This window comes from Oryza glaberrima, chromosome 1, assembly GCF_000147395.1.
Source record: "Oryza glaberrima chromosome 1, OglaRS2, whole genome shotgun sequence".
In the NCBI taxonomy this organism is placed as follows: Eukaryota; Viridiplantae; Streptophyta; class Magnoliopsida; order Poales; family Poaceae; genus Oryza; species Oryza glaberrima.
The window spans coordinates 1,321,444-1,335,661 of record NC_068326.1 but is presented as its reverse complement, the minus strand read 5'-3'; the positions used below and the strand labels follow the sequence as shown (position 1 = coordinate 1,335,661).

At 40.1% G+C, this 14,218-nt stretch overlaps 1 protein-coding gene across 1 annotated transcript; it reads right to left on the bottom strand.

Moving 5' to 3' along the window:
• Positions 1-5,697: 5,697 nt before the first annotated feature.
• Positions 5,698-13,702, bottom strand: LOC127781155 (synaptotagmin-5). Its single transcript, XM_052308071.1, has 16 exons — positions 13,233-13,702; positions 13,108-13,138; positions 12,173-12,526; positions 11,807-11,881; positions 11,619-11,726; positions 11,131-11,163; positions 10,960-11,049; positions 10,315-10,440; positions 9,682-9,825; positions 9,153-9,563; positions 8,917-9,048; positions 7,937-8,158; positions 7,581-7,856; positions 7,155-7,292; positions 6,331-6,636; positions 5,698-6,205 (listed from the first exon to the last, which is right to left on the bottom strand). The coding sequence occupies exons 3-16, from the start codon at positions 12,359-12,361 to the stop codon at positions 5,987-5,989; spliced, it is 2,469 nt and encodes an 822-aa protein (XP_052164031.1). The 5' UTR covers positions 12,362-12,526; positions 13,108-13,138; positions 13,233-13,702; the 3' UTR covers positions 5,698-5,986.
• Positions 13,703-14,218: the final 516 nt, after the last annotated feature.

Below are 14,218 nucleotides of genomic sequence, written 5' to 3'. Positions count from 1 at the left end.
TATACGCGCGTCTCCCTCACCATGATCCAAGTATCCAACCCTCTCGATCGATCGCTTTATGCATCGTGTGTGTATATGTATGTATGATCGATCTTGATCGGACCACAAGCTAAACTATAGCATGCATAGCAGCTGATAGCTGCAGTCATCTGCAGCAGGGCAACGATGCAAAAAGCTCATGTGCATCTCGATCATATGGTCAATCAGTACGCATGCATATGCAATTATGGTGTGTATGAATGCATGCATAACCGAGTGAAAAAAACAAGTCAATGCTCACCGTTAAGTTGATCATATCAACTGCATTCAAAAACTTGAAAAACGTGTGTCTCTCACATGTAACGAACGCGTATAGACGTTATAGTCGAATGATACATATATAAACGATGTTCTTGATTCGTGCATGGATATATACAAGAACTTAACATCGTGTGTCTTCTTTATATTGCATTCATTTATGTTAATTTGTAATTCTTATGCTATTATGTGAAACCCGATGTTAGTATTGATATATAATCTAAACTTATGGTTATATTTTTTTCGTTCTTCTGTTGAAATTTGTGCCCATGATAATATACCTGCTATCTATGATTCTACCAGCTTGCTATTTGCTATTTATTACCTTGGTTAATGGGTTAATACAATGAGACCAATTTTCCTCACTTAGGGCAAAATCTTCATCAGCAACCTTATAAACTAATATTCCTCAGTGCTAAGTGCTATAAGGTTGTCTGTGATTCTTTGTTATGTGTTGTGATTCTTTATACTACGTGTGTGTGTATATATGCACTTGTTCTCCTGGTGATGCTAACCGAATAGGACTTGGTATAATTCAAACCAAGTCCTATTCGGCCCAAAAGGATATGGCCAGCGGTTCTATTATTTTCCTTGGAAACAGACGGGAGTTTGTTTCCTTTTTTTAAAATCGGACAGATTCCTTTTTTTCACCCTTTTTTTTACCGCGTCGACGGAATCGGATTTGATTTTTTTTACCGTGTCACATTTTTTTTACCATGTCACATATAATCGGATTCGATTTTTTTCGCTCTTTTTTCATGAACGGACAACGGAAACACTTCTAGTTTCTTAGTAGAGATTATCCGGCTAGCTGCCTAAATCCGAAAAAAAACAAAACTAGTTAAAGTAGCTATAGTTGGATCATCAAAATCCGAACTCGATCGTGTCAATATTGGTTAATCGACACATCAATAAACAAGTTTTATTATGCAAGTATACCTCATAAATGTAGTCGTCGGCGGCAAAGAACTAAAAAAAGAAACACTAAAAGATCTTAGGGATGGAAGACCTACATGAGTAAAACGAAAGATAGGTTCCCTTCTCCCTCATCGTTGTCATGAGATGATAATGTGTTTGTTGGTACTCTGACCTTATATGAATAGATGAGATAACATGATAATTCATTAAGGGTATGTATAGTGTGGCTTGTGTAAGCTCTTTTAGTGAAAGCTCTGCTGATATTATGTAGTTTCAATGTAACTTTTAACCAATTGGAACTATAATTGCATACAAGCTAGTTTTAGAATTACATTGTTGTTGTTCACCTCCTCGGAGGCTTCGCCTTAGGGTTTTGCTCTTCTCGCGGCCTTCGGCGGTTCGTAATCTTTTTTGCCTCAGGCTTTCTGTGTCTTCTGTGTAAGGTTTTTGCCGGTTTCACTTTAGCAAACCGTGCAGTTGTATGGTTTTTGGGCCCGGTCCTTATAAACAGGGTCAACTCTATCATTCTAATATATTCGGCAATACTCTTGCCGCTTCCACTTAAAAAAAGAATTACATTCAACTCAGAAATGGAGGTGCTCATATTTGGACTAATTAATTTCACATTAGTTTGTGCCTTTTGATCTGGCAACCAATATTTATAATTAGATTTAAGTGCGAGGGTACCGGAGGACGTAAGTAGGGAGTACCGGCGTCCCTTAGAGACACTGTATATCTCTGTGATCTGTCCAAACTATATATACATGGGGCTTGCAATATCTTTGTGCAAAAAAACAACACTACCTCAAAAAGCAAATTAACGTACCCCTGCCAATCAGTGGTCCTCAATCATAGGCTAGCTGAACACCTACTTCTTACACATCTGATCATCTTAAGTGTCAAGCACATACACTAGTACTAGCACTGCTAGCTTTGTAAGAGGTGTCCCTTGTCCTCATGCAGCACTAGCTAGCAAGCAAAGTCATTCTTGCTATACCCAAACCCAACCCAAGCTAGGGATGAGATGAGAGGGCTTCACTGACTCAAGCTTGTCAAAAAGGCCGGCGTTCATTCTCAAAATGTCAACCCACAGGCCTCTCCCATTCATTGACATCAATCTTCATACATAGTACTATCATAGTAAAATGATGTATATGTATATATATGTGTAGTTTACAAACGAGGTAATAAATAGCTTTTGTAGCGGTCATTATAACGATAGTGGATCTTTACACTGGAGTATATAGCAACCTCTATTGCAACCACTACAAGTAGCACAACAAATATAGCATTTTAGAACTTAATGGCCGTTATTGCTCTTAACGACCATTATTGGCTTTGTTGGGCTATTATTACACTTAAACAATGTTCTTCACATATGGATAGGAGAAACTAAGGTCGTGTTGAGTCTGAACTATCGCAAAAGCTCGATTTACCTCCCTCTAGATACTTAAATACCGGAAGTTCATGACTCTTCAACTTTTCAAACCAAACAAGTCACCCCAATAACCCAATCCAAAGTGGTTTTAGTTCTATGTGGCATATACATTGTCTGCCTCGGAGCACACTTTGTGACAACGGCATGACATGGTAGCTGTCAAGAAGAGCGAAGGAGGTCCCTATATCTTCTCCATGGTGCCAACGGAGAGGAGTGCAGGTGGCAACATAGTCGACGCTAAGAGGGGACGTTGAAGTACGTGGTCTCCTTCTAGATCTGACCGATGACGGTCCTCATTGGGTGTGCAGCTAACCTCCCTCCATCGTCACTGAGCCAAGCACCACATTCCCCTCGAGGACAATGATGAGCTCGAACATTGTCTTGCCTCACCTCCTATCTCCCTCTGCTCTCCCACCCTCCTTGTTGCCACCAAAACCCACTCCCCTCCTTGCTCGGTCTTGTGGGCCCTGGTCCCTGCTTCCCTCATTCCTAACGATGGTGGCGATGGTTCCTCGATGCGCGGTCAAGAGAACTGGGGCAACAACGGTTCTCCTTGTTGGTGTTGAGGTAGTGGTCGTGTCCTCTTGCTTGGATCAAGATTTGGTTAGACGGAGGGGGGAGGAAGAAGAAGATAGTGATAAGACTGACATGTGGGGTCTTATATACTTTTTTAAATATATCGATGGCCTTTTCATTGGCTGGACAGCCGCATAGCAAAACTATCGCCATATGTAGGATTAAAACCACTTTAGATTGGGCTAAGGGGAACTTTATCCAGTTTTGATAAGTTGAAGGGTGTAAAATGTCTGGTATTGGTGTTGAGGGGGTAAATCAAACTTTTGCGACACTTGAAGGGGCATGTAGGACTTACCCCTTATATCTTATTGATGTTATTTTATAATTCTTACGCTATGAAATGTATCTAAACTTTATGTAAAACTTGATGTTACTATTGATAAATAACCTATATTTATATTTTTTTTATAACTTAGCATCTGTAATTGCACTCGCTATCCACAATTCGTTACCTATACACTACTCCCTCCATCCCATAATATAAGGGATTTAGGAGGGATGTAGCGCATCTAGTACTACGAATCTAGACAGATAGTGTATCCTAGTACTACGAATCTAGGCAGGCTCATGTCTAGATTCTTAGTACTAGGATGCATCACATCCCTTCAAAATCTACTCCTTATATTATGGAACGGAGGGAGTAGTCCAATGTCAGCCCACTATTTGCTATTTAATTATTACTATGTGTACTTTGTTTACAAGGTTAATATATATATATGCAATGTGGATTGATTGATCTTAAGCAATTTTAGAGATATAAGATGAAAACTAATCTTCCTATCCTATCATAATAACTTTGGGGCTCGCAAGAAAAAGTTGTTGCCTTAGCTTATTAGCAGCACCCGTATCGAGATAGGTCACTAATGCGTGTTTAATTAAGAATTCCGTAGTTCTAGGATGTGTCGTCCCATCCATCTAAGATCCTTTATATTTTGTGACGGAGGGACTACCTATCATAAACATAAAATCTAGATTTGTTTTATTTTTAAAGAAACTTTTATATAGTGATTTTTTAAAAAAAAACATTTAACAATTTAGAAAGTCCTCACGATAAAATAGAAAGTAGCCAAGCGAATCCCAGATCAGCCTATAACCATATATACTTCAACAAATAAAATAAGTATTCCCTATACATATATGTCATTTAGTGATTATTCTAAGCTAGTTTTGGGTTAGAGTTCACCAAAGTTACACCACACTTACACACCGGCTGAGAATAATCACAAAATGATCTGGTGCCAAAGGTTGATGTACTTTTTTCCTTCTTGCAAGGAAAATAAACTCTATAACCCTCCATATATATATGGCTGAACTAGTACCAATCATCTCGACCAACAGCAGCAGCATTGCGCTGTCGTCCTCCTATATCTACGGTGGATCAATGCCCCAGTACCTACCACTACTGTCTTCTTTATTTTCTTTGAGAAGAACTTCACTTCACCTCTAGTGGATGGATGGTGCAATTAAATGATGCTAATCAAACACCCGTAGCTATAGCTAGTAAATGCAAAAAACAGTTATCCACCATGAAAAAAGGCTCTCATCTCCTGTCTCCTGAAGAAGAAAAGGAAGAAGACGAAGATGGAATCGATCGAATTCACACCAAAATTGGAAGTTTGATTGAAATTGAAACAATGTGATGGAAAAGTTAGAAATTTATATGTGTAGAAAAGTTTTGATGTGATGGAAAAGTTGAAAGTTGGAAGAAAAATTTTGTAACTAAACACGGCCTTGATCGACCAAATGTCAAACCAAGGTCTCTGATGCCTGGCTGCTACTCCATCAGTTGACTTTGCAACGGGTAGCCGGCCGGTAAGCCATGGCAGTAGCTAAGATAGGAGGCGGCAGCAAAGCAAAGTCACTGCAAAAAATGCTTTGATCGGTGTGCATGTCCACTGCAAAAATGCTTTCCAATTTAGGCGCCACATAAACTGGTAGCCTTTCGCCGTCCTAGGCTCAGCATGGTCCGTGCCTTTCTTGTCCAGGGACACCAACGCCTGAAAATGTGGATTGCAGTAATAATGTAGGAAAAGATAGGACTGCAATGTACTACTCCCTCCGTCTCAGAATTTTGAGTTTTTGTTTGTAATGTTTGACCATTCGTTTTATTCAATTTTTTTTGCAAATACAAAAAATGAAAAGTTGTGCTTAAAGTACTGTAGATAATAAAGTAAGTCACAAATAAAATAAATAATAATTTAAAAAAATTTGAATAAGACGAGTGGTCAAACGTTGCAAGCAAAAACTCAAAATCCCTTATATTATGGGACGGAGTGAGTATACTATTGCAGGACATTAACCATCAGGCATGAACCAACCACAAGAAACATGTAGTACATTCATTTGATTAGGAATTTGTGATTGGAGTATATCTCTTCTGTTCTCTCCTGTCCAGTTCTTCAGAATACACTGCAGGTTGGATGCAAGAACACAAGGATTTCAGGATTCACCTAAATTGTCTGTATGTATTGATGTGTACATATATATAGATTATAGAGTAAGTTACATGGACTGATTGGTCTTTCAGCACTACAAAATATACTGCACTGAGTCTTGAGTTTGTGGTTTGCTTGCTGTGTATCTACTTACATGGTAACATATCTGCACTATGCTATATTCAATGAAATTGGCACACTCTGTGCCGGTTCGTTCAAAAACATATCTGCACTAGAGTATAGTTCTATGTAAATAATTCAGGTCTTTGCCAATGAATACAACTGTGAAGGCTATTCTTTGTTCCTGTGTATTGGTTGTTAACTAGTAGGGCATCCTTGCCGGACCAGAGGATGTTCTGACGATTTCAGAACCAAGCTCTTGTATTTTACGCAACAAAGCCGCTTTCTCCCGCTCAAGCTGCTGTATGTACATGTCTTGCTCATCCTGGATGCTTTCAATCTCTGTCAAGGCCAGTGACATGGCCTCTGTGTCGCCACCCTCATCAACTAAACCTGTGAATTTCTTCAGGCTATCTCTCATCTGTTGAAAAAAAACACATGATGTTCATCACAAAATTGTCATGCATACCAAAGAGGATACTGAGAGGAATGTGGCAATATTGTTATGCAGAGACATCGTTCAAACAAACCAACGAAGCCTCTCACCTGCGATGATATCTTGTGCCCTTTGCCAAGGGAAGATGCATCAGTCTGAAAGCTTGTTTTCTTCTCCAAGTGTGGTACTTTTCGCGTGATCTTTACATGGACTTCTCCGCTTTTTACTCCTTGGAGTGGTATCCATTTTACGGCGGGCTGATTTGGAGGAAGCATGCTGTATTCGACAGTGCATTGGCCTATACTAGCAGTTGGAAGGACTGCATTATGGTCCTTGACATGTAAAATCAGGGGTTCTCCTGTTTCTGGAAACTCAAATGTCTGGTTCCAATCTGGAGAGAGTGTTTTGTAAACAACCTGCATGGAATGAGTTACTCAGAATTTCTGATCAAATGGATTGTTTTTTATAGGGTGATTCATAGTATCTGTAGAACAGAATGACCATATATAATTCTCCAGTCTCCAATTAGCACCAAAAAAGGTTTTGTTTTTTCCTTTTATAATAACATACTAAAACTAACGAGCTATTGCTCTATAGGTTTCCTCTAGTATGTGAGGAGGTACCACATTTTCAAGAGTTAATTCGTAGCACCTCGTAGAGGACCTTTGAAAAGCCCATTTTCCTATTGAAGTTCTTATGTTATTCTAAACCAAGCACGGACTGCTACAGGCTGAAAGATTTGGACTAATCTGAATTGATCATATGCACACCATCTGAAGATGCCAAGTGCTGTACTGTGTCAGCATATTTGTTCATTTCTATTACTTCAAAACGCCAACAAATTCACATTTCGCATGTCAGAAAAGCAATGCATGCTGCATTTCCTAATAAAGGCATAGTAAATAACTAAATACAGAAAGGTTCACCACCAAACCTTAGTTCGCTTCTTCTTGCTCCCATAATGCACCCTGACATAAGGATCACTAGTGCCTCTGAGATCAGCAGCAATAAGATCCCTAGCTTCAATTATCACTAGCTCAATCCAGGTAGCTTCAACTCTACCACTTGAAGTCTGCTTAAGAAGAACAATACAGAATCCAGAGAAACATCAGTAGACAAAATGGTACAACAGAGCAAACGGTATAAAACTAATGTTTGGTACAGAATCAAGGATATAGAACAGGTTGCTGGAGGTTTCATGTGTAGAAAAATAGTTGTACTCAACATCCCAAATTTAAAATTTCTACTGCGCATCCTCTTAAGAAAAAATGTTTCTGACGCTGATTTCGCAAATGTATATATTTTTCTGAATTAAGAATCCTCGCAATATTAAAATTCAATGCTTAAGGAAGGCAAATACCTTCAGGATACCGTTGAAATCACTCTTTATTGGCTCTATTTGAAGCCTGATCTCTCCTGAATCCACCTTTTCAAGTGGAACCCATACTTCACGGCTATCACCATCTAAAAGTCCTTCTAGATTAACTCTTGCGCTGCCAATGCTTTCGTCTCCAAATGTATCTGCACTATAGCATTTGATCTTGAGATATTCACCACCAGTGATCTCATCAAACTCGAATTTATCATTCCAAACCGGTCGAGTTGTATGAGATAGTGTTTTTGTTTTGTATAGAGCCTATAAAAAGAATATGGGATTAGAATACCAACTTGTATAATAGTAAGTGAAGCTAAATTTTGGGCAAGGTAACAACAAACCTTTCCATACTGCACCTTCACATATGGATCACACTTTCCAGATTTACCGTTAACTGCAAGGGCTTTACCCTCAACTACTGCAACTCTGAGTTTCCGTCCTGTTCTGGACTGAAGCTTGGGCGATACATCAAATGAAGAGTGGGATCCGTTGCTCAGAGAATTGCTCAACGTAACTGAGCCATCAGAGAATTGCCATTCTTTTAGCACAAGAGTGACAGTTAACTGCAAGGGAAAGAGTTTGGAACAGTATTACACAACTATCCAGACCAAATAAACTAGAAAAGGAGAAATGGCACAGTTAACCAGTTCGCAGTTGAATAGGTAGGTGAAAAATGGGCATATTATTGTTGGAACCTTCATGAATGTCACGGTAGAAATGATAAAAGGAAGTTCTCCACTAAAATTGTTAACTTGGGAACAGAAACATCATAATTCATCATCAAAACCCCACATTTCTGGTCACTCTATCAGTAGTCTATCCTTTATGTATTATATCTCCAGAGCTCTCAAGCCCAACTGAATGAAACCATTGTTACTTCCACAGGTTGTTTCTAAAAAAAAAGGGCTGAACATTTTCCTGATCCTCTCTCTTCCGATCTTGATTCCAAAAACGCTACCAATTCAACAGGTCGAACTTACTCTTTTGTAATTTATAAAACAACCCAACTGTAAATAAAGTTCAACAGAAAATCAAATGTAGGACTATGGGTCATTAGAACTTTAGGCTATACAAGTAGCTGAGGACCTGAGGTCCTAAACTCCTAAAATCTGTTACTTCACAGTTTGTATCGAGTATATCAAATATGGCATAATTTCAAACCTGATAGGCTAGTGAAAATTTGCTTCGGTGGCTTGATAAAACTAATTAGCACTTCAATCAATTGGGAATCCATTTTTCTAAATGTTACAGCATATCCAAAACAGGTTTTGGATGCAAGAGAAACAGTGACAACACATCAGTAGTTACTATAGAGATGTACCTCGCCCCTGATGTCCTCAAATGGAACAACCATTCCAACTTCTTGTCCACAAAGCTCGGTACGTTTTGCAACAGCACCAGAATTATGTCCTATAGCCCAAAATATTGTTGAATCATCTAGAACATACTTGACCTGTTTACATTACTTTCATCAGCATCCTTTAGATGTGTTGGAAGAACCACAACTGCATCATGTGCAATGGAAACTGACTAAAATAATAAGTTTAACTGTCATACCTTTATCTCGCAGCTTGTCAAGTAGGTGACCTTAACACCACCAGAGTCCAATTCATACAGATTGAACTTGACAACACCTGTCTCTCCATGCAATACCAGGTTAAATGTGCTATTCCATGCAGGGTTTGGACCCTTGCTTGTACTTGTTTTTCTCACTAAACTACCAACTTCTACCTCAATAAATGTCTGTGATACCTTGTTATCAGCAATTCCAGATGTAGAACCTCCACTTGAGCTTTGGCGGATCCCTATTTCATTAGTTGTGTTTCTCCCAACGTTACTAGCTGAAACAACTGTGACTGAAAGAACACCTCCAACTGCTCGTTTCCTTAAATCTACTGGTGGCAAAGAAAAACACAATCTGCGAGGCTCAACCATTGTCTTCACTATGGTTTCGGTCAAAAGCTTAACCTGCATGGCTCATGAAGCATCACATTTAGCATTCAAATTTCAATACGCAATGGCCGTAATTGCACTAAAAGAATTGCAAAGATACCAAGGACTAACTAAATGGAACACACAAACCCACCAGCCATGTTGAGACACCGGGTAGCTCCATACCAGGAACTGCTTGGCTTCCACCACTTCCAAATGCCACTCCTATCCTGACTTCTGGAGTGGATTCAAAAGAATAAAGAATAGCTTCACCATCAAGGATGGGTAACAGTAGAAGCTGCAAAGATATAGTTTAAATCGAAGAAAATAAGAGCTTAACCTGATGAGCCAACTAGAAAATGCGCTTAGACAAGAAAATAATCGTCAAATACAGATATAATACTCAGGACAAGAAAGCAAATAAAAGATTTTAACGTAAGCGGTGATCCAAGTTCTTATCCACACAAAATTTATTGTGTTTCAACAAAACGCTAAAGTGAAATAGCTCAAAGTAAGGTTGCCACTTTATCCTATGTGAGAGGCAGGTTAACTACATCATAATATCCTATGTCAACCATTAAGGACAGGAATGACTCCGAAAAGCCAAAACCATTTTTGTTCATCATGATTGTTCATTATCAGCTTTGCGATCTCAGTGAGCAAAGCTGGCGACAATTCTTGCTTACCAATTCAAAAGAAGCCTCTCTCAAATCAAGATGAATGAGAAATAACAATAACAATAACAATAACAATGTAACAGAATCAATTGAAAGAGCAAAGGACATACATCTCCCTTGATGTGAATGCTGTTTATAACAATTCGAGCAGCGCCAATCAGTGGTTTTGCTAATTTTGCCAAAAACATTACACTCATCTCATTGCTGTCCCAATCAAAACCCAAGCGCATGACTTTCTGCATGTTCAAAAAACGAGAGTTGAAGTGTGCAACTGTACAACCAACAGAAGTATTTCATCTGCCTCTCCTACTTACAACATAATATTGTTCAAGATGGAACAACTAATGACTAAGGCTATGCAGGATCAGGAAGAGCTGCAGAACATGTTATATATTCCTAACAGATAATGGAAGAACACATGGGTTAGTTACAGATAATGGAAGAACACATGGGTTAGTTATACAGATGCATAGTTATAATCAGAAAAGGTGAATAAACCATTGATGACACTGCATTCGTTAGTGTTTTCAATGATGTAAGGATAAGTTAACCAAACTAGTACCCAAAACAGCACAACTCGGAATTTATGAAGCAGAGCAAATAAGCTAAATCACCGCTGTTATAATTCTGTAGAACTAAAAACAGCATAAGCAGTTCTTTCAATAATGATCAGTGCCTGAGGCAATGATTTCCTCCCTCTCTAAGTTTACCACAGGTGAGTATCCCATACACAGTACAGAATATTAATATCTGACCTGGTCACCTGAAGTCATCCAGCGCATCCCATGTTCCCCCAAGGTAGGTGGACAACAACCAAGTGAGAACTCCTGTAACTCTATTTTATCCTGGAGAGATATAAAAGCAAATCATTAGTACTACAGTCAGAATAGCAGCAGGAGAGGATAAACAACTTTAAGAGAACTTACTATTAGTTTTGGTTTTCGATGCTTTAAACGTTTCTGCAAATTCAGAGAACACTCACTGGTCAGCTGGTTATAAAAAAAGCAGAATAGAAGCCAGTGTGCACCATATCTTGCAATGCATATTGACTATTTGACTACAACAAATAAATAGGAGCAATGGAGCTGAGAAAAAAAATGGCCAGGCCGGCAGCGAAGAAGTGCCCCAGCCAATTTTATTAAGATTGGAGAAGGTTAAAACAATTGGGCAACAAACATGGTTGTTGTTTTACAACAAGCTGAGAAATTTTCTAATGAATTTTATTTTGAGATAATCATCACCAAAGAAACTCAAAAGGTATATTTCCAAAAGCTTTTAAAACCAATAATTATTACATCCAAGCAAAAACTATTAGACGTAATAGAAACTTTCACAAATGATAGCACCTTCATTTTCTAGCATCCTAGTGCTCAAAAGATTCATAAAATTATCTAGCAAATGTGCAGAAGCTGACCTCAACAGTAGATTGAAACTTCTTTGACAGTTTTGGTTCCATATAATTGGGCCAAACTTCTACCAAAAGTTTGTTCAACCACTCGCAAGGCTCTATTGGCGTCGTAGGCTACAAGAGATACAAAAGGGGTATTGCTAAAAGTTCATGTATAAAGAGCAAAACAAAAAAAAATAAGTGAAGGTATATACTGTTGTATTCAGTATAAGATGCTTCCATCGTTTGTTCAAATCTTCTATGGCTGACCTCCTTTTAAACCTCCCATACTGCATTCATCATTAAAATAAAAATAGTAAGAAGACAAAATAAACTCTAGAAAGTGGAGCGAGGTGTTTCTCTGTGTTACTCTTTTCAGAATTATGAACACTCTGCAACTCAAAAGAATAGATCAGCACTTCCAAACCAAGCAACAAGCAATACTTGCAGTAAATTAGTACTATCTCAACACCTAGAAAAGGACTATTTGTCTGACAATTCAGCAGGACATCAAAGAAGCCAAGCCAAATTCATCAAAGAACAACTTTATCCATATGAATACCATGGGAAGGAAAAACTACCTGAATTGTTGCCCATACAGCAGCCAACAGGGGAACCCAGTTTGAGAATGGCACAACCCATCGTTCAACAAACCATGCAAACAAGACAAGAGGGACCAGGAAGGGGAGCAAGGGCTGCTCCACCATGACCTGGTTGAAAAATTCTAGTGCATCCTTGGCATGCAATTTCTTCAGCTTCTTCTTCGCCATCTCTCCTCCCTGCTGCTCTGTGAATTCAGCAAAGCTCTCTTCTCTGATGCCACACAGAGCTTGATGCAGATACCTTTTGTTGTTTTTTTTGGCCTTTGTTTCCACTGCTTCCCGAGTTCCTGTCACTGGCCCCTTTTGCACTGTGGGTATTGGATACCTGTCCACCTACAATTTTGGTTCCAATTAATGGCCACAGCAAGATAGACACCTAAGATAAAGCATGTATGATTGCGACCTATTGCTCCCAGACTTGCGAGATATTTCACCACTTCTAGAATGGAACAATGAAGAGAAAACCTCCAAATTTTTCATTCTTTCAGGCAGCGTGTTCTATTAGCACGAATAAACAAGAAATTGACCCAATTGATGGCCCTAACAAAGTCAACAGCTGGATTATACCACTAAGATTCGTTCTAGTTCTGGACCACATAAACGAGAGAGAGAGAGAAGTCCAAGCCGCAGAACCATTACAGTGTGCGTACACATCTGGCCAAGAAATTCTTGTGAAAACAACCAAGCAGCATAGGAACCACCAAAGCCTGAAACGTCACATTCGAACAGGAAAAAAACACATCCATGTTCTTGACAACCCAAATGCTAACCTCCATGAAACCCAAATAGATCCCCTGTAAACTGTAAAAAAAAAATCCGCTAAAAAATCTGCAATTTAACACTGACTGACGTGTACCCAGCGAGTAGAATAAACTGCATGCTCCAATCCAACCCAGTCAAGAAGAACTCCTCACCCGTCGAGTCGCCAACGTTATGGCCAGGTCCCTGCACCCATGGAGATTGATTCGCGCAGAGACACAGTGAGGCCAAGCAGGCAGGAGATCGAGAGGAGCAGAGAAGGAGAGTCGTGAAGGCTAACCGGAGGCGGAGAAGGCGAGGTGGCTCCACTCCACGCACGCACTAGGGAGGAGTTGAAAAAACTGCAGCTTTCCCCCTTCAGAGTTGCTACGAATTCCACGAACTGCTTCCAAGATGCCTCCTTTCCGATCCAATCCGCCGCAACCGCATCCGGCGAAATCACCAGCCTTCCCCGCCGGCGACTGTTCTTCCCCGCCTCCTCCAAGAGGGGAAGTTGGCAGAGGTCAAACTTTGCAAGTTTGGAATGATTCTATAAACTCCAAGAACCAAGAACCAGGGTGGGACAAAGGGGGGAAATTTTATTTTTTGTGAGTTGAGGGGGGCTCTGATTTGTTGGAACTGGAAGCGATTGGGCGGCAGAATCAAGTAGTAGTGGATTTCAGTGTGCTGGGACAGGAGGGAACGAACGCGTCAAAATCGGCCTCGTGCGTGTTCGTCAATCGTCAGCGGCGCAGCGCTCTTCTGTGCCACGCTGGCTCTCATTGGTTTGTACTCCTACTCCGTAGTACCTTGGAATGCGACTGATTTTTTTGATCGATCTCTTGTTTGTTTCTTTGGGTTAATTAGAACCATACCATTACAACTTCAGCTATTTGGAAATATGCCATTACAATTAGCGAAACCGGCTGGGTGCCATTGCAATTTCTTCCAAATTGAAACCATGCCATTATGTACGTCTGAATCGCCATCCATGCCGTTTGTCCTCGTACGTATTTCCGTATGGACGCTTGTGCCCCTGGCTGAGACGATACAAGCCAGTCATCCCGGTCCGGCTCAACCATCTCTGTTCCCCATTCCCTATTCCCCATTGTCTGCAAACCCTAACTCGCCGACGGCGATCTCGACGGCGATCGGTGCAGCGCCGGCGACGACGACGGGGGCTAGGGATACGGCGCCGGCGACGACGACGGGGGCTAGGGATATGGCGTCGGCTTTACCGATAGCTTCTCCCAGCACAGACGGATCAACGCGGCAACGAGTTTAGAG